The 26,860-nt window shown below is 29.0% G+C and overlaps 2 protein-coding genes across 4 annotated transcripts; one reads left to right on the top strand and one right to left on the bottom strand.

Moving 5' to 3' along the window:
- The first annotated feature begins 4,270 nt into the window (after positions 1 to 4,270).
- On the top strand, positions 4,271 to 9,244 carry LOC108453580 (phosphatidylinositol 4-phosphate 5-kinase 1-like). Of its 3 annotated transcripts, none has more exons than XM_053027982.1 (9): positions 4,271 to 4,616; positions 4,792 to 6,132; positions 6,224 to 6,388; positions 6,579 to 6,744; positions 6,911 to 7,021; positions 7,108 to 7,301; positions 7,384 to 7,514; positions 7,612 to 7,705; positions 8,347 to 9,244. In XM_053027982.1, the coding sequence occupies exons 2-9, from the start codon at positions 5,021 to 5,023 to the stop codon at positions 8,648 to 8,650; spliced, it is 2,277 nt and encodes a 758-aa protein (XP_052883942.1). In that variant the 5' UTR covers positions 4,271 to 4,616; positions 4,792 to 5,020; the 3' UTR covers positions 8,651 to 9,244. The 3 variants fall into 3 exon arrangements, with proteins under 3 accessions (XP_052883942.1, XP_052883943.1, XP_017607256.1); XM_053027983.1 differs by having other exon boundaries at positions 4,271 to 4,645; XM_017751767.2 differs by having other exon boundaries at positions 4,411 to 6,132.
- Positions 9,245 to 25,301: 16,057 nt separating this feature from the next.
- Positions 25,302 to 26,066, bottom strand: LOC108452140 (probable calcium-binding protein CML29). The gene has a single exon (XM_017749894.2). The coding sequence runs from the start codon at positions 25,958 to 25,960 to the stop codon at positions 25,481 to 25,483; it is 480 nt and encodes a 159-aa protein (XP_017605383.1). The 5' UTR covers positions 25,961 to 26,066; the 3' UTR covers positions 25,302 to 25,480.
- Between the last annotated feature and the right edge of the window lie 794 nt (positions 26,067 to 26,860).

The following is a 26,860-nucleotide window of genomic DNA, read 5'->3' as shown; positions in this document are numbered from 1 at the left end:
ATAATAATAATTATTTTTAAAATGTAAATTATATAACTGTATAATTATAATTTATATTACCAAACATAATGTATTCGCGAAATAGTAATCAAATAAATTGTTGAAGAAAGAAGTAATTGTATCACTTTTGATTTTAAAAACATCATACGTGTGAAACATCGGCTAATGTCATTGTAGCAAATTTTGATTTTTTTATTTTATATAAAAATTTAAGTTAGAGTTTTTAATTTTCAGAATTATTATGGGAACAGGATATGAACTCTAAAAAGTTAAAAAGGAACAAAGAGATGGAATATGAATTTCATGCTTCAAAAGCTAAAAGAAAAAAAAATATGCTATTCATAAAATGTGGACAGTTTCATTTTTTATATATCGATACGTAGAATATTTCAAAGTTAACGCTATTAAATTTCAACGATTCTTTTTAACTTTTTTAAGCATTCACTTCAAAGAATAAAAAAAACAACGTTTGACATGAAACCATTAATCTAATTAGCTGTTTAAAACGAAACACTTGCGTAGACGTGATTGGTTTTTATTTTGTATTTAGGAAAAAAAAAATGTAATTTTAAGTCTGACGCGGCACTTAAAAATGCGGGAGCTTAAGAAGAAGACACGTGGTTGACATGGGTGACGATTGTGTCCCGTTCAACGGGGGAAGATGGCAAGCACGTCGTACTTTTTATTAAGCGACGTCGTAAAAATGACCCCACTCGACAGCTAAAACACCTGGTCATGTGGGTCCCACTGTTCCAGCTCACGCGGTCGGTCCAACCGTGAAAGCGACTTTTGGATACTAAATAGGTTTGGCCAAAAATAATAATAAAATAAGCATTTTTTTTTTTGCAATGACTTGTGAATTATAGTTATATTAATTAAAAATCCTAAAATATCAATTAATGAGAAATTTTCACGCAAAAAAAAAAAAAGAAATATTTGAGTTACAGCAGATAAAACAAAGTTCAATATAAAATTTTAAAACTTAATCTTTCCTTGAAATAATACTTGATTTTACTTAAATTATATTTTCCTCCAAAACGAAGCAAAATGGTAAATTTCTCAACTGATTGGCAGTTGAAAGTTAACATCGAATCTCGTTATTCATTGGCTGGACCAGTGATGAATTGAAGCAGCAGGAAAAAGGCTCCTATTAATTTCGTGATTTGTTGACTTTGGGTTAAATTGAGCAAATATTGTATAATAAATGATGATAAACGGGACGTCTAAATAAGGTCATTGCCCTATATATATATATATATATGATGTATGAATAATTTTTAATATTATTTCACACAGTAAAATCTTTGCGAATAGGTTGTAGATTTGTCTTGAAGAAAAAAGGGTTTAAAAAAGGTTGGCCCGTCGTTCATTCTTTCTAATGTATTTTTGTCCACTTATGGAGTTAATTATTGTTACGTAGCCCAGATTCTCAAAAAAGTAAATAAAATAAAAATGATTATAGAACCTAAATATAATCGGTGACATATGTATATTACACGAATTCGATTAACAAAATTCACTTTAATTTTACTGTTAAAATAAATAATTAATTTATAGAATATAAGGATGATTTTAAAATTAAGATTTTTATTATACACTAATAAAATTTTGTCACATCATCAAAGTCTAAATATATGAAATTATTATTATACATTCATCCATAGAGAAATTATTTTATGGACCTTTTCCATTACATTATTCATGGTTTCTTTTCAATTATTTAATCACATTTCAAAATTTTTCTATACTTTTCACACATAATTTTGGTAAAAAATTTTACCCTAAATCCTAGATATAGAATCCCAAACCCTAAATTCAAAACCTAAAACCTTAAACCTAAACACGTAACCTTGAAACTTGTAACCTTGATCCCTTGAACACGAACCCATAACCTTGAACCTTGAACTCCAACCCCTAAACACAAACTCTAAACCTGAAATCTCAAACCTAAATCCTAAATGTCAGTGTCCAAGGTTTAAGGTTCAAGGTCCGAGTTTAAAATTTGGGGTTCTATGTTCGAAGTTCGATTAAAATAATTACTATAATAATGTGTTAATGACATAAAAAAGTGCACAAAATTACTAATTATTTTTAAATTTGTTGCACAGAAAAAATTAACTTAAGAAAAAAAACAAAATGATTAAGATTTGTAAAAGAAGAAGAAAATGATTGTTTATAATTTAAAAATTAATTATTTGAAGTAATTTAATTAAGTTGAATTAAGTTAGATAAAATCTTAAATATAAATGAGCGTATAATAATTTTTTTTATCTCTAAAATTTAATGACATGACAATAATTTATTGGTGCCTAAAATCACACTTTTAAAGATCATCCCAATATAATTTATTATATTATTTTATTAGTATTTTTATATTATCAACTTAAAGTTGCAGCAATATTCAAGGTATAGGATCGTGCAGGGTTTTTTGTCGGCTTGGTTATGGTTATACAACAATATTAGTTTATCTTATTCAAAACAACAAAAAAAAAATTGTAAGTTTACCCCTTAACAATTATCAAGTATTTAGTTTAAGCCCTTTAAATAATTTTTTAGCCCTTTAAATTTTCAAAATTCTATCTTCGACCCTTCAATATCAATTTCCTGAATTCATCTTTGGTAATACTAAATATATAATTAATAAATAATTTTTTATAAAATGAAAAAATAATTATAATTATTTGTTCAACTTTGAATACACAATTAATATGTATGTTTCAATTTTATTATAATAAACTAGTTTCTTCACCCACAGTTTGATTTGGTTTATTAAGTAATTTTCTTAAATATTTTCATAATCATTTAAAAAAATTAAAAATAGGTTATGAAACTCGTAGTGACAGTGTAATAAATTTTTATCCTATAATTATATTTGATTGACAGGTTAATAAATATAAAATCAATAATTTATATTATAGTAGTTGTAATTCGATCATCAAATAATGTTTAATACTCATGTTGAGTAGTGAAAATATTTTTAAAATGTAATTATAATTTTAATATATGATTGAATATATTATCAATAAAACAAATGTAGTTATCATTATCGATTGATGTGTGGTTTTATGTATTAATACATCATAAATAAAGCAAATATAATTATGGGTCTAAGCTTGATATATTTAAACATTTCATTAATATAATTATGCATTATCATTAAAAATTATAAATAAATTATAATTAAAAATGACAAGAAAATCATATTAAAAATAGAACTCACTTTAAAATATAACTAAAAAAGAAAGTAAGTAATAATTTATGTATAAAAGATAAGCCTGCAAATTTCGTTAAAATCATATCTGGGAGTAAAAAGTTTAAAATTATTTTATATAAGCTCCCTTTTAATATGAGAGTTGATTTTCTGCATGAATTCCAATGTTCTAAAAATGGACGTTAAGCTTCTATAACTACGCTTTTTATACTATTTCCATGCACTATTTCATGTAAAAGGTAGATGATGAAATAATAGAAACCATATTGTAATTTAAATTTTCAAAGTTGATGGGTACTGTATTTTGTTTGATTATTAAATTATCCACTATTACTAACTATAACATTAGAGCTACTTTTTATTTGTTTCACCAAAAATAGAGCACACCAAAAGAGAACAAATTCCAAACAGTAAGGTTTTTACTATAATTAATGGTTGGATTTATCATTAAAATTTATAAAAATAAAATGAATTCAACCTATTTTAATTCATTAATCTTTAAAAATCACAAAGTATGCATATTATTATGTTAATTAATGGGTAATTTTTATTTTTTAAAAGAAGAAGGTATAGGTTTAAATTAGAAGGACCATTACAAATAATATATTTGAACGATTAAAACCAAAATTAATAAATACAAATTGCAATCATACTGAAATACATCTGGTTTTAGACAAAATTTAGTCAAACTAAAACTTTGGTTTGATCATGTAAAGTTAGGAGTGTAGGTTAAATGGGATAACTGCAATTTTAGGTCATCATAAAAAGGAATTTTTATAATTTTATTTCAACCCAAAAAAATGAATAATCTTGTTGAATCTGTTTTATCTCTTATTTAACTATGGTCAAGCCATTGGCATCAACCCAATCTGTAATGTAAGAAAGATAATTGTTGAAAATTTATTAAATAACAAAATTCTCATAAATTCTATTATAGAACCAAAGCGTAATTTAGAATTAACATGAATTATACACATCATTTAAATGCATGGTTATTTTTTATATAATTTAGAACCAAAGAAGAATGAATCATCAAAAATTGGACCAGCAATCTATATGGGACCAAATCAAGACGAAGGACCACTCTCCCCCCATCTTTTTTTTCTTTTTCTGAGAATAAATGAAAAGGAATGGTGTTTATGTAATTAAAGTGAATGGGGAGGACAGAAACAGAACAGAGACACAAATGACGCACTTATACCCTCCGCATTTCCTAGACTATTCCGTCACGTCGCAAAGATAACCAGTGGAATAAAAAAAAAAAAAATACTCACTAGGAGTTGGGGGATACCGATATTTCGCACGAAAGATAAGGGCATAATCGATATGAAGGAACTAAATAAAAAAAGGAGAAGAAAAGAAAAGAAAAGAAAAGTAGTCTCTGAAGCTGAGCTGGTTTTGTGTGGTACTAAAACATTACAATTACTGAGCATAGTAAACAACGTTTCCCTATGCAAAAGCCGCCTCCCTTAGTCCCTTCCTCTTCTCTCTTTTAATTTCCCCTTTCCCTTTTATTTATTTATTTATTTTCACTTTCTTTTTTATTTTGATATAATTTTATTTCATTTCATTTCATTTAGGATTCCCCCATTCCCACCTATTTCTGCAAACACACAAAAGCACCAAACAGAAGAAAAAGAAAAAGTAGAGCAAATAACGAGAAATTTATTTTTCGAGAAGCGGTTGCCGGAGCCGGAAATGCTCTTTTCTCCGGCGTGTTTCGGAGTTGGGAAATCCAGTAGCTAAGGAGGGAAGGAAGACATAAAATAGTTAAGACAGAAAAAGCAAGTTTTTTTAAAAAAAATAAAAATGGAGGAAGTAGTGCTCAATGAGCCGAGTGACGTCGTTTTAAACGCCAAGAAGAAGAAATCCGACGAGGAGAAGGACCAGTTGGTGGTTGCTGTTACGACTCCTACGGATCACCATCACCGGAGCCGATCTCAAGCTGCCACACGGCGCGTGACTCCCACGACTACCGCCGCGTCTTTCTTCACCATAGGTTCGGGTGATACTGTCGAGAAATTCCTCCCTAACGGTGATCTTTACATAGGTAGCTTCTCAACCAACGCGCCACACGGATCCGGGAAGTACCTTTGGAAAGACGGATGCATGTACGAAGGAGAGTGGCGTCGTGGGAAAGCCAACGGGAAAGGTAAGTTTTCTTGGCCATCTGGAGCCACTTTTGAAGGTGATTTCAAGTCGGGTCGGATGGAAGGATTCGGGACGTTTATCGGATCCGACGGCGACACGTACCGTGGTTCGTGGAGCTCCGATCTAAAACATGGCTTTGGTCATAAGTGTTACGCAAATGGGGATTACTACGAAGGATCATGGAGGAAAAACCTACAAGAGGGGCACGGCCGTTATGTTTGGAGTAACGGTATCGAATACGTCGGTGAATGGAAAAACGGAGTCATCTCTGGCCGTGGAACCCTGATATGGGCAAATGGAAACCGGTACGATGGGCAATGGGAAAACGGTATGCCCAAAGGAGACGGAGTTTTCTCTTGGCCGGACGGAAGTTGCTATATCGGAGCATGGAACGGAGATAACATGAAGAAAACTCAAAAGTTGAACGGGACGTTTTATCACGGGAACGACGGGAAGGAGCATTGCCTGAAAGGAGGAGAGAGTTTGGTGCTTATGCCGAGGAAAAGATCGTCCGTAGATGGGAGGGGAAGCTTAGGGGAAAGAAACATGAATTTCCCAAGGATTTGCATATGGGAAAGCGATGGTGAAGCCGGAGATATCACCTGTGATATAATTGATAATGTGGAAGCTTCGATGATTTACAGAGATGGGTTTAGGCAATTTAGAAAGAATCCTTGTTGTTTTAGCGGGGAAATTAAGAAGCCAGGACAAACTATTTCCAAAGGCCATAAGAATTATGAGTTAATGCTTAACTTGCAATTGGGTATCAGGTGAATACACTTGGAAGCCTTGGGCGACACTTGATTTCAATAGGTCGATTCTGAGGATTTTGTCTGTAACTGTGAGTGTTTTTTGTTGTAGGTATTCTGTTGGGAAAGATGCCTCAATTTTGCGCGATTTGAAGCCAAGTGATTTTGATCCCAAGGAGAAGTTCTGGACTAGGTTTCCTGTTGAAGGATCAAAGCTTACACCTCCTCATCAATCTGTCGAGTTCCGGTGGAAGGATTATTGTCCGGTGGTTTTTAGGTCCGTTTGCTTTTGCTTCTTCTTCTTAGTTGAATATCTGTTCTTTGTTTGCAATTCGTTGGTTTATCTGCAAATTTTGAAGATAAGTGTTTAGGTACGGTTGGTTCAAAATGTTTTGTTGCTCTTCCTATTTGTTTTAATTGCTTTGTGCTATATTGTTGATTGCATTCCTTTTGGATTTTTTTTGTAGACATTTGAGGGACCTATTCCAAGTTGATCCTGCTGATTACATGGTGGCTATTTGCGGTAGTGATGCCCTTAGGGAGCTTTCTTCCCCGGGGAAGAGTGGAAGCTTCTTTTACCTTACTCAGGATGACAGATTTATGATAAAGACAGTAAAGAAATCTGAAGTCAAGGTTAGTTGGCACCCTTTTTGACTTAACGTGAAATTTGCTGTGTTTCCTGATGCATTCTTTAAAGTTGGAAAATTGTTTGCTTCTCATTTTTCAAATTACTTAAACTAACATTTTTTTAATGGTAGGGATGCTTAGACTGATTTAAGTCTATGATTTGCTGTATCAGGTTCTTATAAGGATGCTTCCAAGTTACTACCAACATGTTTCTAAATACGAAAATTCCCTAGTGACAAAATTCTTTGGTGTGCACTGTGTCAAACCTATAGGTGGCCAAAAGGTAAGTGTGAATTTATTCTCATTCAACGCTTTGATCATTGATGAAATTATCTCACTTGCTCAAAAATTGTTGTTGTTAAATACCAGACACGGTTCATTGTGATGGGGAATCTGTTTTGCTCTGACTATCGAATTCATAGACGGTTTGACCTGAAAGGATCCTCCCATGGCCGCTCAACTGATAAGCCAGAAGAGGAAATTGATGAAACCACTACCCTTAAAGACCTGGATCTTAATTATGTGTTTCGCCTCCAGAGGAATTGGTTCCAAGAGCTTATGAAGTAAGCTATATTTTATTACTTTACTCCAGTTATGTCACAGTGTCGTGTATTTTGCTAATTTCCTATGACTACATGGTGATAGGCAAATTGATCGAGATTGCGAGTTCTTGGAGGCTGAGAGAATTATGGATTATAGTCTTTTGGTTGGACTACACTTTCGGGATGATAATAGAGGTGATAAAATGGGGTTATCACCGTTTCTCTTGCGCACAGGTAAGTTAATAGAAAACCATACTATTCCTCATGAAATTTGAATGGATAATATCTGTTGAAATAAGAATCGGGATTTGAATATGCCTTCCCTATGCAGGCAAAAAGGATTCATATCAGAATGAAAAGTTTATGCGTGGCTGTAGATTCCTTGAAGCTGAGCTACAGGACATGGATCGGATTTTAGCTGGCCAGTATGTTTTGCTCTCTTCCTTAGATAATACTTTTGGTTCTAGTTATTTCCTTATTGTAGATGTGGAATTAGGCAAGGCTCCTCCATGATGATGCTTAAATTTTAAATTTCTTGGTCAACTGTTGATACTTGATCATATTCGATGGAATAATTGAAGGTTGATTGTGTTGTCTGAGTGATTTTGTGGAAATAATTCAGAAGACAATTTTTTTTTTTGGTGGGGCATGTAGCAATTGTGGCCCTTTATGATCCTACTAGATAAGAATCAAGGGTTGCCTTGATTTTTTGTTACCCATTATCTAGTTTCTAGGAAATGATTCATGAACTCAGTGGATGAGAATGGTGGAGAATGTGACCCGATGGTTTGGTGCATATCACTAGTTCTATTTTAAGGTCTCTTTCCCTTCTAATGATCTTTGGACTGTCACCATATGACATACCATTTGTTCATCACCCTCTTGGTGAAAATTATATACGCATTTGAGATACTTTAGGGAATTGGATCTGAAATGGACTTTGATAGTATGCAGTTAGAATTTTATGTGTTGTGGATTGATGCATCTTCTGCGAGTTGTGATTCTGTAGGGAAAGAAAACTTAACAGAAATTCTAAATAATTTTCTATGTATTTTTCTTTTGGCAGGAAACCATTGATACGGCTAGGAGCAAACATGCCAGCAAGAGCAGTGCGAATGTCAAGAAGAAGCGACTTTGATCAGTATACACAGGGTGGAGTCGGTCTCTTTTCACATAGTGGCGAAGTTTATGAAGTAGTGTTATACTTTGGCATCATTGACATCTTACAAGACTACGACATCAGCAAGAAATTGGAGCATGCCTACAAATCACTACAAGCTGATCCTTCTTCAATATCAGCTGTTGGTCCAAAACTCTACTCGAAGAGGTTTCGGGATTTTATAGGAAGAATTTTCATTGAAGAAGAGTAGAGCATGATCAGAAGGCTAATTGGAATAAAACATCTGGCCTGTGTCTAGTCTGAAAATGCCACTTCAGTTCTCCCATATAGGGGAAATCGTTCAGGCCCCCGTTACAAGCTTTGAGCTAAGACTCCACAGGGCACACTTAAAACCAAGCTAGTGAGCAAAACATCTTGGGATAGCTCAATCTCAGTCGACTGCAGCAGGGTTGGAAATGGTGGTGGGTGAAGTGAGGATTGATTCATCATCATCATATTTTGATGGTGCAAGCTCCTGTACATTCAAAGGAGGTGGGGGGGGGGGGACAGAAATTGGGGGATTATGGTGGGGTTCCTTGTTTTTATTTTATTCAATTTCATTATGATTTTCATGGGGGTGGAAATTTTGTGAATTTGTGAAGATTTAGGGAACAAGATGGTTCCAAGAGATAGATAGATTTAAAAAGTAGGGAGGTGAAGAGAGGAAACTTGGAATAACGAAGTGTACAGCTTATAGCAAGGAGATGGGAAATATCATGATTTTTTTATTTTGGGTGAGATATATTTTTGTTAAAAGTTTTTTCTTAAAAAGAAAAAATATATTGAATGAGATAAATTATAAAAAGAGGAGGATCAGTGAGAAGTCCCATACTGCCATGGGATTGTCTCATCATCTCTTTTCCCTTTTATTTATTTGATCAGTTTATTTATATATGAAAAAGTAAAAATGGGGGGGGCTCATTCGCTTTTCTTTTTGCAGTAAAAGAGCAAGGGTGGGGGTTTAAAATTTAAATCACATGAAAAGGCGAGAAAGATGCGCTGTCGTTTCTTTTTAATTTAATCCTCTTGAAAACCAACTCAAAATAGTACCTAAATTATTCTACGCGTATTATATGGATAATAATGATAATGAAAGCGAAGTTTGGGGGGACAAACAAGAAGACATATATTGGGAAGGGTGTGGTATTTTAATTGAAAATGGGGTAAGGGTCAAAGTCGGGCTAAGGAAACAGTAGAGTGATGCTTTTAATTTAAAGGGAGGTTGGGTTGGGGGGTTCTTTTGACCTTACTTCTCTTTTTGGGAGCTTCTACTGTCTGATTGCGCAGACCCAAAGCCACGAGTCTGGTGATAAGTGGGACCTTTTTCCATATGATCCGTCTCTTTTCATAATTCAATTTAATAAACCAAAAATGTGGTCAATAAATTAAAAAGAAATATGGTTATAGGTTTATCCCTTCCAGTTTCACAAATATTTTCCCTCCCTGGGTAGATTATTTTACAAGTCAACTGATTTATACATTATTTATTCCTGGATGTTCGAGTCAAAGAATGTTTTCGGGTTTTGCTACATTTAGTAATTACCAACTTATTCATTTTCTATATATTTCTTCTCCTCAACACCACAAATACAATAAAGAAAGAAGGAAAAATTAGAACCGTCATGTCATTTTGTTTCATAAAACAATGTTTTCCTTTCCCTTCTAGCCCATGAGATTCAACCTTTGCCACTTCTATTTACCGTTTAGGTTTTTTTTTTTTATTACATAAAATAAAATTATGCCCATAAAGTCTTATCTCACTTAGAATAAGTATTGTTACAAAAAATGGATTCGAATACGCTAAAACGTATTATTCACTTATTTATGAATTGGAGAGATGTTATGGTAGTTTAAATTATTAAAAATATAGTAAATTATTAAAAATATATATTAAAAAAACATGTCAATTTTTAAGGCTACTAGTAGAATAAAAAAAAGTACATTGAGTGTACCAAATACTCCTCATTTATTTATATAAAATATACAAATACCCTCAAAATAATATTTATTGCTTTATAAAAAAATTGACATTTTGGTATTTTTATGATTGAGTTGGGACTTGATTGACGGCTAACACTAACTCAGTCAAACTTTTATAGTAATATATATATATATATATAATTAATAATATTAATATTTTTCTAAATAATGGTTTAGTGATATTTTCAATTTTATTATATCATATAATATTTTTAATTTACTAAAATCTAACTTACAATTATATCAATAATTTGAATAATAAAAGTATATTAAAAAATATAATTTTTAAAATAAATAAATACATACATTATAAAATTTTAAAAATTGAATCGATATTTAGACGAGTTTTATATTTATTTACACTAATATCAAATACATAACAACTTAATCACATTAAATTAATTTTTGTACAATACAAAAACTATATTAAAACATATCTGTTACGAGGAGAACCAAAATAGCAAGAAATTAATTTAGTTTACCATTGAAGTTAAAAAATGCTTTTACAAAATAAAATGTCCATGTTTAATATTTAATTTCATTAATATTATAATATAGTAAATATATAAACTTAATTTATAATCGAAATATTTAAAATAATGTATTAAGTAATTAATATTATGATATATAGAATAAATATATAAACTTAAATTATAATAAAATTAATAATAGAATTAAATGTAAATTATTCTTATTTTTACATGTTATTATTACTACGATGCCAAGTTAGTATTATTTTGGTATTAAAAAAATTCAACTTGAACGATAGTGTAAATATAATAAAATAATTCACGGCAACTCATTGTTAATATTGTGGTATATGAAATATAAATTTTAAGTATTTTTAAATAATTAATATAAATAATTTTAAATTTTAATTGAGTCTCTTTTTTCACTCTATTCTTTCATTTCTTTACGATAAAGTCTCTAGATTGACTTAAAAGATCAGAGAGTGTTCCAAATCTTATACTCTGATTCCTTCAAACTTCATGTTTATCTTACAAGAATCCAAAAGCATTCGAATTCATCTTACTTATCTACAAGGCTTATTTTAAGCTCAATTCATAACCATATATAGGGTTTTTGAAAAAAAGAAAAATAAATGAAAATTGATGTTTGGATTATTTTTGAAATGTAAATTAAAAAGTTGTAGATACTAAAATCGAATTGGAGCGAATTTTATTTTTTATTAATTTATTATTTTTATGATGTAAAAATATTTTATATTTAAAATTATAAAATAATTTAAATATATTTTTTAACAAGAAAAGAACACGAGTTTAAAGAGACAATATTGTTAAAAGAGATATTTACAAATCTCCAATATAGACAATAAAATAAACATAAAAATATAAAAATATATATATATTTAAAAATAATTCATAGAAATGAAGTAAAAAATTCAAGCCCTAAATAAATAAATATATATATATATATATATATAAAAAGGAAAACCAAATTATTACAAAATGATTAAAAAAAAAAACATAGAGCGAAATATACACGGGGAACATACGATACGAGTAGGACGGTGCAATAAATTGAAAATTTTGGGTTGAAAGAGGTAAAGGAAGTTGAAGATGAATGATATTAAATTTGTAAATTGATTTATTTCTCGAGAACCAAACAGTGGAAGACGTGAGAGGAGAAACGTTTAGGAGATAGCTAGGCGTAGGCCTGCAAATTTTAACAGAGACGAGATCTGTTTGGGGTTGAAGGTAGGTGGGCGTTGCCTCTCCTGCAATTGCATGCCTAAAAAGTATATCAGTGTTTACTAAAATAAATAATAACAAAATTTTATAAACTCAGTCAGTCGATCCATCTTTGTACGGAAAGATTTGATTTAATCTGTTTTCCTGCCCTTTTTCTTTCTTTGTTTTCTAGTTGGGACCATTTTGAATTAAAGCATTATGGTGGTGGTTGTCATATGGGAGTATTATTGTTTTTTATATTATTCAGATTTTTTTTTTGTTTTTCAAATTATAAAATTAATATTTTTTGAGTTCACAGTTACTTTCCTAATAATCAACACTTTTAATCTTTGAATTCAATTCTTTTTTTAAAATATATAATATAATTTATCATCACACCTAATATTTATTAATATAAAAGTATATATTTTATTTTTTAGATCTAATTTACAAATTTAATGTATGATTAATATTTGTTTTACATCATTATTGGTGTAAAAATGAAAAAAATTTGAAGGACTTGAAAATAAATAATATTAACTGTATTAAAGATAGTTAAATATTAATTATAATTATTTTGTTTTTCTTTCTGTGTTTAAATTTTGAGTTTCAAGTTTTTATTTTAAATTAAAGATTTGGGGTTTTGAATTTCAAGTTTTGTATTCAAAATTTTAAACATAATTAAAATTAAAATTATTTTATTTTATTTTTCTTTCAAGCCTTAGGTTTCGGATATTGTTTTTAAAGTTTCAATTTTGAATTTAGAAATATATTATATTATTATTAACTGATGATGACGCATGAGATATTTAATGCCTTCAAATCAAATTATATTCAAAATGTTGCATTTTAATTAAATACATCAAATATTTGTAACTACAAATTAAGTGGGTTTTTGTTAATTTTTTTCAACAATTCTTGATTAAGGTTTTTTTTCAAAATTCTTATTTAATATTTATATAAAAAATATGCTTAAATGTGCTTAAACTCAATAATGATATCAACTAAGTTGAAACTCAATCGGCTTGATTGATTAGGGTTTCTAAATCAAGTACTGTCCATGAATTTAATAAGTTTGAAAATATTAAAAAAAAATACTTTTTAACAGCTTTAATTTTCTTTCAAAAAATAAAGTCTATAGCTAGGTTCCCTCTAGAAGATCATATATTTGCCATTGGAGGCTTGATTTCACCCGAAAGTTTTAATTAGAACAAGTGGGGAGTAAAGAAAATGTAGGCTTTTAGGGTTTTTAAAAAAATATAATATCAATAAATAACAGGATAATATTGTTTGAATTTGTACAAGAATTTTAAATAAGGCTTTACTCAAAATAAAAAATAATTCCCACTTATTTTTTAATTTTTGTTTTGAATTTAGATATTTAAATGTTATATTATATTTGTGTAATTTGTTGGTTTTTGAAGAAATAATTCTAACTTATATTTTCAATTTTTTTAGATTTTTCTAGCAAACAGTGGCTTGAAATAAACTCCTTTAAAGCAAACTGTTGGGTCATGAAATGTAAAATTGTTTATTAGAATTCTACATTCCTTAATAATATACTTATGTTTGGCTTGGATCAATATCCAAATTAATTAATCTAACAATTCGTTTATCATTTTGTCTATATTATTAATAAAATTTTTGATTAAATTGATATAACAAGTCAATCAAGTATCAATTCGCTTAAGAAAAAAAAACCTTTATGTGTTTAAAATAAGTTATTAAATGGTAATTTAAGATTTTTAAATTTAAAAAATAATAAAATATACATATAATGAGATTTAAACTCATGCTAATTATATTGAAAAATATTAAATTTACTATCCAACCAAGGCCTAATTTGTTACATTTTAATTTTATTCTCTATTAATTATATACCTATACTGTTAATAAAATTTCAGACTAAGTTATAGTAAGAGCCAATTACACCAACTCAATTAAAAAATTATAAAATAACTTTTCATATTTAAAATAAATTATATTATTTTTAAACAAACAACTATATTCTAAATACGTGATTTTCAGGAATGATAGCAGTATTAAAGATTTTAAAATGTTATATATCAGATTTTATACCCAAATAGCGAATAGGTCAGCAATAATAGAAAAAGGAAGAATTTAGTGTAATTATTAACACTTAATTTCTCCCCATTCAACTTTTTGAGTTAAAAATAAAGTGGCCATTTCGAGAGTTGTCCTTTTTTGTCAAGGCAGGCAGACATTTCATTTACTACGCACTTTTTATTCTTCATTTACTACAAGCTTTATTAATCTAAAAGCCGTAATTTTTCCAATAAACCTAACACTGACAATAACTCAAAATGCACTTTTTCTTTTAATAATGTAAGGGAAATTAATAATGTTAAACAAGTTTTTGTAGCATACGGCATCATATGGCATGAAAGTGACGAGAAACTCTCTTTGTTACCTAAGAAAGCTGCAACTACAACTCACTAAAACTTGTTCTCGTGTCTTCTAATGTTTTTTTTTTTTTTTACTGAAGTTTCCAGGAAAAAGGAAAAAGAAAATTCAGAAAACTGCTTTATTATTATTATTTTTTATAATCTGACTTGCTGACTATAGCAGCATATAATTATTGCTCACACGATTTTAGATTTTTAAATATAAATATTTTATCAGTAAAACGAATTTTATTATTCACATGCTGTTAATATTCTTCATGTTATACCAGAAAAATGCCTTGTTAGTTGAAGACAATAAATTGGCTCATGATTTTATTGATTTAATAATCTCAACACTCTTGTTTTAATCATATAGTTTATATTAATTTTAGGTATTATTTTAATTAACTTTAGTTTGTTTTATGATTTTTAAATATTATTTGATAAAATTCTAAAATATTTTTATAAATATTTTCAAAAAAATAAAAAGTTTTTCAATTAAACCCTCTTTGGTATTTAAGAAAGCTGCAACAACAACTAATTAATATTTATATTTTCTTTTAATGCTTCTTGTTCCTGAATTTTCTAGGAAAAAGAAAGAAAAATCATTAAACTGTTATATTTTTTAAAATATCTGATTTACTGACTGCAGCAGTAATATAATTATTGTTAACACAATCTCAGAAAATTGTTCCTTATTAAGAGGTAGAGTTAATCCATGAATTAAATTCGAAATTGAAGTTAACTAAATATTATATTATTTTATCATTCCTTTGAATTTTTGTTTATTTATCTTTTACATGTACCAGAAAAATATGCCTTGTTAGCTCAAGACAATCGTTGGACATATCTGTTTACCAAGAAAGAATATAAATAATTGAATACATTATCATGATTTTATTTATTTAAAATCGGAATATTATTTTCATAATCATATAATTTATATAAATTTACATTTTGGGGGTGTTAGATAAATTTCCATTATTTTTATCAATATATTAACATAAATTGTATTGGCTGTCCACAGTCCACACGCATAAATATGAAAGCAATAGGTCTAAAACCAAAAAACATAATAAAAATGCACGTGCATGTGCATTTGCCAGCAAGCACCGTAGAAAGAAAACTGTCGCAAAAAACCCCATAGTTTGTCAACATGTATTGGCAAAATCTCCATGCATGCACATGCACATGCACGCCCAGGAACATCAACAAGCCTGCCCACTTGACTCCTTCCTAATTCAACCATAGTTCCCCCAACACCTTCTCATGGAAACAAGAAAATAACAGGCAATGTTTCCCAACTCTTCCACACTTGCTTCTGCCATGTCCTCTAATATATATGAATTTATTTCATATTGAACTACATGTATATATATCAAAGAGAAATAAGTCCTTCAATTTCTGTGTATCGGCGTGAATCTAAAGAATTATCTCGTACGATGACTATGAAATGTTGGGTTTCCAACTTGAATTTCGTAGTAGTAGTTGGGAGTTTAATTACATGAAACTGAATCCAAGGCTAGGTTAGGTTAGGTTAGCTTAGCTTAGCTAGTTTGTGATCCACTGGGCAGCAGCTATATAAATAAGAGGGAGAGCTAATCTCTAGTAAAGTTTTTAATGAGTAATAATGAAGAATGGAAGGTGACTGTTCACATGCAAATAGTATAGAAGTAGGTATATATTGCCTTCAAAAATGAAGTGCGTTTTTAATTATGACGGTCCCTTTGGTTAAATGCCTTGAAAACAACTCCTTATTACCTCCCTAACCCCAATTATATTCATGTCACATTAATTCCACTGTACTGATAATTAGTGACTACATTATTAACGAATTTGTTTTTAAAATGTTCAATTAAATTAATTAATGGTATTCTAACCCTGTTTATGAAAAATAAAGAACTACACCATACAATTATCAAATAATTACTATGGATATGATTATTTGTTTGTGATTGATTAAGCTTCGTACTATGTTTCTGCATTCAAATTTTAGTATATTCATTTGAATATCTCAAGTTATTATAAATGTATTTAGAGATGAAATATCGCTACGACACCGTCAATAATAATCATCCTATCAAATCTAATCTAATTAATGTTTTTAATTTGCTAAGTTTGTTAACTCATACCTTAATCTTGACTTAAGGGGGACTTTACCAAGATATTATCATGAGAAAAATGGCACACTTCAAGCCTTTATAGATATCCCTTCTTTCAATAAAACCTGCAGACAAGAGACAAAGCTCATTACCCAAACTTTGCTCAATTACGGCCTCGACTCCCTCAATCCATTAGTTCTAGCGGCTCTCCACATTATTCACTCTATTTTAACGACTCTTTGTACCTCTTATAATATAAGCTGTTTCAACATTTTGTATAACTTAATTAAATCAATTCCAAGAGTTTGGTTGATACCTAGGGCAGAAGGGAGAGCCATTTTCAAAGGAATAGTTAGAGATTGGTGGAGGGTGTATAGCGGCGGAAACTGATGAATACAAGTATCAAATATCAATGAATGACCAACAAATTTTTGCAATAATTTAGGTTTAGTACATGGGTGCATGTGCTATTGAAATTATTACTTTCTTCTTTTCAATTTATTGTGATGAGAGTTGTAGCAACTTTTTCGTCCCTAATTATGAAATTCAAACTTCACTATTAATTAGGCTCTACAAAGAAAAAATAAAAATAAAAAACTAAAAACAAAAGTCGATTCCAACGGCAATGTTTACATGATTTTGGGAATATACTCAAAACAAAATTTTGTTTTTTATTTAAATTATAATTAATTTTATTTTTATTCATTTGAAAATTATATCGAAATTTTTTCAATGTCAAAAGCTATAAAATAAAGTTAATTTTGTCAAAGCAAGTTCATAAAAATAAAATTAGTATGAAAAATCGAGAGTCATATTTAATTATAATAATCGATTTGAAAATTCCAAAAATCTTGATTGAACTAAATTGAATCAGATTCACCACTATGATTTATTTCTCAACATAAAAATAGGTTATTACGTTAACCTATCATAGAATAATCAAATTTGATTATACAATTAATAGGTTAGGCATAACCCTTTTCTCAAATTTATTCAAACTATCCTTCAATTATAAATCTCAAATCTAATGATAACCCTTATGGATTACTGCAGTTTGCTTTGGAGGACTTGAAAAAAAAAAGTTAAGGCCTCAAGGGTGTGTATAGAATTCTTAAACAATATATTTTTGAAAAATAAAAATATAATTTTACTATTATATTAACTTTTAATATTATAATTTTTAAAAGGTTTTAATTAAAAATTTATCTTTTTTAAAAAGGTAAAGTCTCCTACTTGCTACTTGAGACCACCCTTATGGATGATTTTTTTTTTTAAGCTAAACAAATTATTAAATTTTTTATTAAAATTATTAAAATTTTAATATATATAATTTATATGAATAAAATATGTGATAGAAGAGTCAAAAATTTAAGTACAAAATGTGAGAGATACATGCTGGGGTTAGGCTCAAGGAAAATAGAGACATCCACAAGAATAACATGGAGTGTTGTGTGGGATTACAAGTTAAAACATGTAGCCAAACATATCTAAAATGATGCGAAGGGGGAAGCTTACATTATGAGATTGATAAAGACTAATGGGCTCTTTGCCTTCCTTTTCTTAAATGTGGTTCCACCCCATGTCGGGAAAATGGCATACTCGTACCAAACATGAGGCTTGTCTAGAAGGGGACATGATCTCCCCCAACAATTAATTTCTTCTTTTTTTATACACCAATTATTTATATTTCATCTACCCAATTTAAAATTTTATATTAATTTATATATGCAACAAAAAGTAGCTTGAATCCCTAATTATATGTCCCTATGTTGACCCAAATACATGCATTATTACTGTACTTAATTATTTCTTCTTTTAATAGAAATACTTTAGTAATTTAGGCGGAGGGGTGGGTTGGTTGGATGCATTGAAATTGCTAATTCTGCTTCACATTTTTCTTTTCCTACCCATTCATTTCTTTTCATGGAAATTTAAACTCTTCAAAGTGGGCCCTCTAACCTTATGAAAAAATCATTTTAGCCTTTTATTTAATTTTTGTTCTTTGTAACTATTGAAATTGTATTTTTTTTGTTAAATCATCCCAAAATAGATGAAAACGTTAATATTTTTTTACTTTGCTAATGTGACATACACGTGGATTACCAAATAGATGACATGCCAATATTTAATTATTTTTTTAAATTTTAAAATACTATTTTTAATAATTTTAAGTTTTTTAAAACAATTTATTATATATTTTTTGAACTTTTAAAAATTTAAAAAGTTAATTAAATGCTAATGTGTCATCCACATGGCAATCCACGTGTATGCCACATTAGCAAAGTTAAAAAATGTTAACTTTTCCATCTATTTTAGGGTAATTTGACAAAAAATGCAAGTTTAAGGGTTAAAAAATAAAAATTAAATAAATGGCTAAAATAACTTTTTATAAAGTTGAAGGGCCAAACAAGTCATTATGCCATTTAAGTTTTTGTTGGTAATCCTAAATTCTAAATACTGAAAAACTAATTATTTTAAATTTTGGTATTTAAACTTTTTATTCTTATTTAATTTGATAATCTCAAATAGATTTATTCAAGGGTTTAGTTATTTATTTAAATTTTATCAGATATTTAGAAAAGGTTTAATTAATATTAAACTTGAAAAATAAATTTGTATAAGCTCATTTAAAGTTTTAAACATAAACTAGGCTCAATTTAAATATTTAAGTGAGTTAAGCGAGGTTGATTTTTAAAATTTTCATAACATTTATAGTATAATATTTTTTTATTTAATATTTAGTAAATATAATTTTTTAATTTGTTTATATTTAAAAGGTTGATCAAAAGAATTTTCAAAAACAAAAAGAAATTTGATCAAAATAAAAATAAATTTTAAATAAAAATAAAAATAATATGTAATTTTTAAAATATATATAAATTTTAAACAAACTCGAATTAATTTTAGATAAAATTTGAAGCAGTAAAATCTAATTTTAATGAAGTAGATATAGAAGTGCATAAATTAATTTAAGTTTGGAGGGTTGAAGCCGAAAGGCAAAGACACAGGCAAAGTCTAATCAGATGTACTGTCTGCCTGCTATTATGTAACCTTAAACAGCTTATTTCAAAGCTCAGTCTAATCTTAAACAGAAATAGGGCTCAGCCTTGACTTACCATTTACCGCAATGTCGGGGGCTTATATTGGGATTTACATTTAGATATAATTTCCAAAAACAAAGCTGTTGAGTGATTATTCTATTCTAATACTACTTTTTGTTATTAAATTTTAACTAATGCTTTGTTTTACATGTAAGTGAGAGAATTTCTTGAGATTAGGCAGCAGAATCTTTAGTTTATTGGAAAGCACATATGTGGGAATTCATTACCCTAATATTTATATTTAAATGCAATTTGTTATTATATTATATCATAGAAATGCTAGAAAACGTGAGTGGCAGCACCAAGAGCTGTGCATGATTCACGTTTTCTTCCCTTTAACAAATTAGTAAATAAAAAAGATCCCATTATTCATCTACTAAATCTACATAGAAATTATATTCAGGAAAACAAAGGAAGATTATAGACAGGGTAAGGGTACCACACCATAATATTGTCTCTATCTTCAGAAAAAGGCATAGTTTATGATACCATTTTCCAGTTCCCTACTTGCCTCCCTTCACTTATTATTTTTTTTTTTTAAGGAAAGATCAAAATAAAATATATCATCTTAAATAATCATTTCTGTTTTGGTATAGTGGAGTGTGTTTAATCAAGTTTATTGTTGGAAATTGTTTCACCAAAATATACTACTCAATTTAGTGTCAACTTTGAGCTTCCACATGAGTAGTAAGTTTAATCATCTTTATTTTGATTGAGTTTTAGTTTGATTAGTGTCGATATAGTCGTCAATGCAGGAGGATAAAAGTTTAAGTTTGTTGAAGCGTATTATCCTCTTATTTATGAGTTAGGAAGGACTATATCTAATTTTAGAACTTATGTTAAAAAGAACAAATATAATTCTTTATTTTATTTTTAAATATATTATATTGAGTAGAAAAAGTTTGAATGATTGCGTTGATTTTTAAAGATTGTAAAGTTATGAAACACAACCATACATAGCAATGGAACAGGATTTTATTGGAAGGCAATGTTGTCAACATCCCCAGCTATATAGTGGAAGAGTGAAAGAGCTATTGTCTGTTGAGTGTTAAGGATGGAATCAATTTAAGTTTGAGTTGTAAAATAATTTATTTTATTTTTTCTTTTAAGGATTTGATACATCCCGAAATTTGCTTTATCGTTTAATTAAATTGTTTGATATTTTATAGCTAACTTAAATAACAATTTGAATCAATTTTGTTAGATTATAAAGGTGACCCAAATCTTAAACTATGCACTGGTTTTATGGATTATATTAGAGGTGTTTATGAATTGAGTTTAAGTCGGCTTACGAATGGTATTAACATACTTTATATTTGCTCAAGCAAAGATTCGAAATATTGACCTAAAATTTTACCTAAGCTCGTTCATATTTGTAAATGACTAACCTAATAACCCATTTTAGGCTGTTTATATATATATATATATAAATTTCAAAAATATATATTTATGTTATTTTTAATTTAACATTTAATAATTTTATATATTTTATTTATTAAAATTTCATATATAGGCACCTTAACACTTATTAATGTTTACATCATGGTAGTAATATTATACATACTATTATAGATTTAATTTTTATGTGTCATAAATTATATAATATATAAAAATAAAATAACATAAAACATTACTAGTCAGGACGGGCTTTGGCCTTAAATGTTCAAGTCCGAGTCAAACTCATATCTTAAAAGGGTCTAAATTTTTTGCCCGAACCCATATTTCGAGCCTAATGTTTTTGCTTAAATCCTTCTAAATTTCGAATAGATTTTTAGACTTAAACGAGTAGCTAAACCTATCAACAGGTAAACTGAAATGAAATGGAATGAGACTTATCATTCTAGTTAGTTTTCAATGTCTTTTAGTTTTGAAATTATTGTTTTATAAATACAATTTATTTTTCTCGTGGAAGAAGACCTTGGTGTTGGACAGAAATTATGGTGATCAAACATACAAATTGGTTGCTAGCGACTGCCACTTGAAAATTTGGGACCTACATGTCCAATTTTCTTGCCAACTGTTTTTTATTATGATTCCAAATGTCATTGCCCATCACCCATCATCCTCATAATAATTGTAAATAAAAAACATCAAGACAATTTAGGGTTTGGGCATCTGCAAATTTTGTGACTAACAGAGAAGTGTATGAAACCCAGCACAAGTAGGCTTCTTATGGCCCGAAATCTCTTCCTCGGCTCAATAGGCCCCAAAACTATATATAGCCTTTTATATCAAACCCAAAAAATTTATGAAAGGAACGATATTATATCCATTGTTGGTGTATAAGTTTCATGTACTATTAGTAAATAATAATATGATAATTTTTCATTAAATTAAATATAAAATTATGGAGGATTTGTTAATAAATATTAATAATTTTATTTAAACATTAATCATAACTATTATAAACAAATATTAATAGCTCTCGAATTTATGATATTTGGGTTTAAGGGTTTTACTATTTATTTATAATTAATTATTATTTAATTATATTTAAATAAAGTTATTAGTATTTATTTATAAGTCCTTCATTATATTTTTATTTTATTTAATGATGATGTGTCATGTTATTATTCACCGATGGTGCATGAGACTTATGCATCAAATATATTGTAATATTATATATATATATATATATACACTAATTTCTTATCATGTGTGATGTATGAGTTTGATTGTATATATCAATTAAATATATTATTTTATTTCTTAAAAATTGCTACAAAATTGTAATATTTTAGAAAAACTATGATTAAGAAATTAAAATAATATAATATAAATATTTAAATTTTGAAATCTTTATACTTTTGTATTATTATTAATATAATATAAGAATAAAAATTAATATTTAAAACAAATTTGAATTGTTTTCTATTTGTGAAAACATATTCAAAGTCAAATAATGATAATGTATTATTTAAAATTTTAAATAAAAATTCACAATTTAAAAATTATACAAACATGTAATGTTAATATTAAATTATGATAGTAAAATTTGTACATGAGCATTAATAAATACTAGTGTTGTTAATTTATGGATTGTAAAATGTTTAATAATAATACTTATTTTTTGTGTGATTATAAATGTATAATTTTGAATAATGTTATGTAAATATTAAATATTAGTAAAATAATGTTAAAATAATATGAACATGTATTATTTATTTAATTAGGTTATTGAACATTATTTATCAGAAAATTATTTTATTTTATTTATTTATTTAAAATTACAAAATATAGTTTTTAACATGTATTAATTAAATATTAATTTAATTTACATTTGATATCTAAAATAAATGTAATTTTTAATATACATTAGTGAATTTTTAATACTTAGTTAAAAATACGTAATATAATTTTTAATATTTATTAGTTAAAATTTTAAATATAACAATAAAAATTCAATTAATTATTTGAGTTATATGTTAATTATTAAAATTTTTATGTTAATTTTATAAAAATAAAATTTTATAAATTAAAAAAAGAGAAAAATAACAATTTTTTCATAAGTGATTGAAAATATATAGGGTTTTGTTTTTGAATCTAGAATAACTATAAAACTTTAGAAACTAAATTAATAAATAGAAAATGCGAAAAAATTAAAAGGATTTATGTTGCAAATAACTCGGTTTATTTATTTAGATATTAAGAAAACTTTACTTTAGTGTGTGTGAATTTTTATTTGATAGCATTTGATCAATATATTTTTTTTTATACATAAAGGAAGAAAACTAGAGGAAACTAAATCCTAAGAGCATCCTTACCACAAGCATCGGCTTTGTCGAGATTCGTCAGATAATCGGCACACCCTCTTGGCTCTACTTTAATTACCCATCCTTGATTAATCAAACTTCAACTATTGAATAAGAGTGTAGTCAAAGGATGAGTAAAAGCTTAAGGTGTTGGGAGAATCTTCACAACCGTCATAACATCAATTCAATGACGAGTAATTGAATGCAATTCTAAAACCTTCTCAAACACCCCAGATCTCCGCTTGCAAATTATCCCTTGCGCTGACTTCATCATGAAACCTAAAACCTAGTCACCCATGTCATGTTTTAATCAAATCCCAAGCTGAAGTCGATTTCACAGCCCCATTCATATTAAGAATATAGCTTCCTGCAGGTGTGGTTTCAACCAATGAACACAAAGCGGTATTCGTGCTATCTTTGCCACATCATTTAACACTGCCTTGCAAATATCTTGTGCAGAAGACTTCTCATACAAAAAGACTGCAACTGTCAGTTGCTGATGCAAACCATGAAATACAACTCGTTTCTACATTTTCAAATTCCCCACAAGATCATAGCGAAAAGTACACACCAAGGAATATTGAATCATAAGACAGACTTGCTAACTTACAATTTCGCCTAAACTATTCCTCGAAACTAACTGAAAAGAAGTTCGCTTGGATATTCAAAGCGCATAGCTCCATCCAGATTTCTTGGGCAACATTGCATTCTATGAAAATATGATCCTTCGACTTTGTAATACTCCCATACTGTGGACAAGCATTCGTAGTTGCCATGTTTTTTTTTCAGACGAACGTGGCTAGTATTTTGTTTTCTCTTATGTGATCAATATTTTCTCTTATGTGAATTCTCTCTTTTTTGCCCTCAACAAATTTAGTATCAGAGCTAAGTTTGATCTTGTTTTTGGGTGATTAGTGAAACATAAGAACTTTGGAGCATGAGGATGAAAAGCTTATTACGATCTCCGGGTTCTTATTAGAGATGGGTATGTTGACCTCGATGACGTAGCCATACTGAAAGAAAATAAGAAAAAGGATGCACAAGCATTATTTTTATTCAGCGAGCTCTTCATGAGGATATTTTTCGAAGAATTATGACAGCAACTAAGCAACTAGATCAAACGAGGCTTGGGTGACATTGTAGAAGGAGTTTCAAGGTGACACCAAAGTATGAGCATATATGCCCATACGTACCATCTCATTAAGTGTTTCTACCCCTTGAACCATTACTTGTTGACTCAATATTTCTGTACCGAACCACCAATCAAGCAAAAAACGAATGCTATCATCCCACCAATTTCCCATTTACAACTCTTAAGAGTCACCTCCCTAGTTATTGTTAGCAATGCTCTCCATGTAAATGAGGCATTTTCCTTCAATTTTGCCATTGAAAACGATTCATTATGGAGATATTTATTTTGAAAAACACAACACCTTAAAGATTTCTTATTCATGAATAATTACAAACTTAATTTGGCAAGCATAGCAAGATTATTAGGTCTTGCTTTTCGCAGCCCCAAACCTTTTAATCCCATTTCATGAGAAAAATATTTGCTACTTAGATTTTATCATTCACTTCTTTATATCTAATTTTAGATTAGAATAAATTTAAAAAATACTTATTTAGTGGTACTTAAATTTAGAATAATATCAGAAACTCACATATATATATATTTTTAAGTGGTGGGATTCAAGCCTCTTATAAAGATGTTAAAAACTCAGCTTTTGCCAAAAATATTTTTCTATAAATTTTTGTTTGTGGTTTGTAAGGAAAATGTGAAATTTCAATTTCCCGATATATTTTCAAAAAGAAATTAAAATGAAAACTTCCATTGATTAGAGAATGGGAGACCACTTTGTATTCGCTTTCTATTCATAGTAAGAGAAGAGAAACACAAACATGCAGTACTTCTGCTAGTAATATTAATGTTTCTTGACTGATCTTTATTCCCATGCATGGAAATACCACAGCACCCAAGGCGCATATATAGAGAAAACTTAAGTTTAATATCTAAAATAAGGAATTAATTATGAGTCTGAAGTCCTCCAAGCTAACAGCTCCATCACCATCAGCATCCATGGAGGCAATAACACTCTGGCAATCCTCCAAGGAAAGCTGATCGATGCCAAGGTTCCCCATAACCTCATACAAGTCGGCAGCAGTCAAAGCATCATCCCCTTCGACTTCAAAAGCTTGGAAAGCGGTCCTGAGGAAATTGGCAAGCTCCCCAAGCTCCATGTCCTTGGTGTTCATCTCTAGGAACTCTTCCATGCTCAGTAATCCGTCTTTGTTGGCGTCCCCTTCTCGCATCATGGCCCTCACGTCTTGCTCGCTAGCGTTGTACCCCAGCGAACTCAGGATTCCCCCCAGCTCTGCAGCATTGATTGCGCCATCGTTGTCTGAATCAAATGCTCTGAAGGCCTCCACCAGGCTTAGGACATTGCTCAGTGTCTCGGTTTCTGCTGACAGAGACGACCCTAGTTGAGCCATAGATTGGTGCTTATTATTTTATATATTTAAATATATAGATACTTGGGTATTTAGCTTACCTTTGCCTAGGCTCCCTTGCTCATCCCTTCCTATAAATAACCGGTGGAGTTATTCTGTTTTGGGGCAAGGTGGCACCTTTATGTCGACATAAAGTTGAAGTGAAAATAATGCCAGATTCTTATGCTTATATAGATAATTATCCTACATCCTGCAAACCTTTTGGTTTACTGCATGTTGATCATATATGTATGTACATATCAACTTGGCAAAGAAAAGATGCCTGATATGAAGGTGACTACAATTCAGGTGTAAACACTTGTTACTTTTTAGGATTCTAGATAAGGTAGATGCCAATTAACATTCCTTTGTACAAGTAAGGGTTATCTTTTCTCTTGGGAGAAAATAGCCAAAAAAAAAAAAAAGAAAAGAAAAAAAGACCCATTGGTTACCGGGTTCAAATTCCAGGAAAACTAATAAATTTGCCAACATTGAAACCCTTAACACAGCAGCACAAGATCCTGGTGAAGGATTGGGCCTTGATCATAACATGAGGGATTGGAGTAGTTTCTTCTGCGCCAGATATATTGTTTGGGTATGGGCCTAAATTGTTAGGGTCTTTGGGATTGAATTGTGTCGTTAAAGTTTGATTCTTTATTGAACTTCACTACTTAATTTTAATGAAAACAAATTTCAATATTTTAATTTAATACTTACAAACAATAAATTAATTAATACAACATTAAAAATTAATAAAAATAATTTTATTTTATAAAAAGTAAACTTAATTTATTGAATATATTTTTCAAGTCTTTCTATCATTAACTACAAAATGTTAGTTATTCTTTTAACCTTTATTATTTTATAAATTAACTTATTGCTAAAATAAAATATTTAAATAAT

The sequence above is a fragment of the Gossypium arboreum genome, chromosome 5 (assembly GCF_025698485.1).
Source record: "Gossypium arboreum isolate Shixiya-1 chromosome 5, ASM2569848v2, whole genome shotgun sequence".
Lineage (NCBI taxonomy): Eukaryota > Viridiplantae > Streptophyta > Magnoliopsida > Malvales > Malvaceae > Gossypium > Gossypium arboreum.
This window is presented reverse-complemented; position numbering and strand designations above follow the sequence as displayed.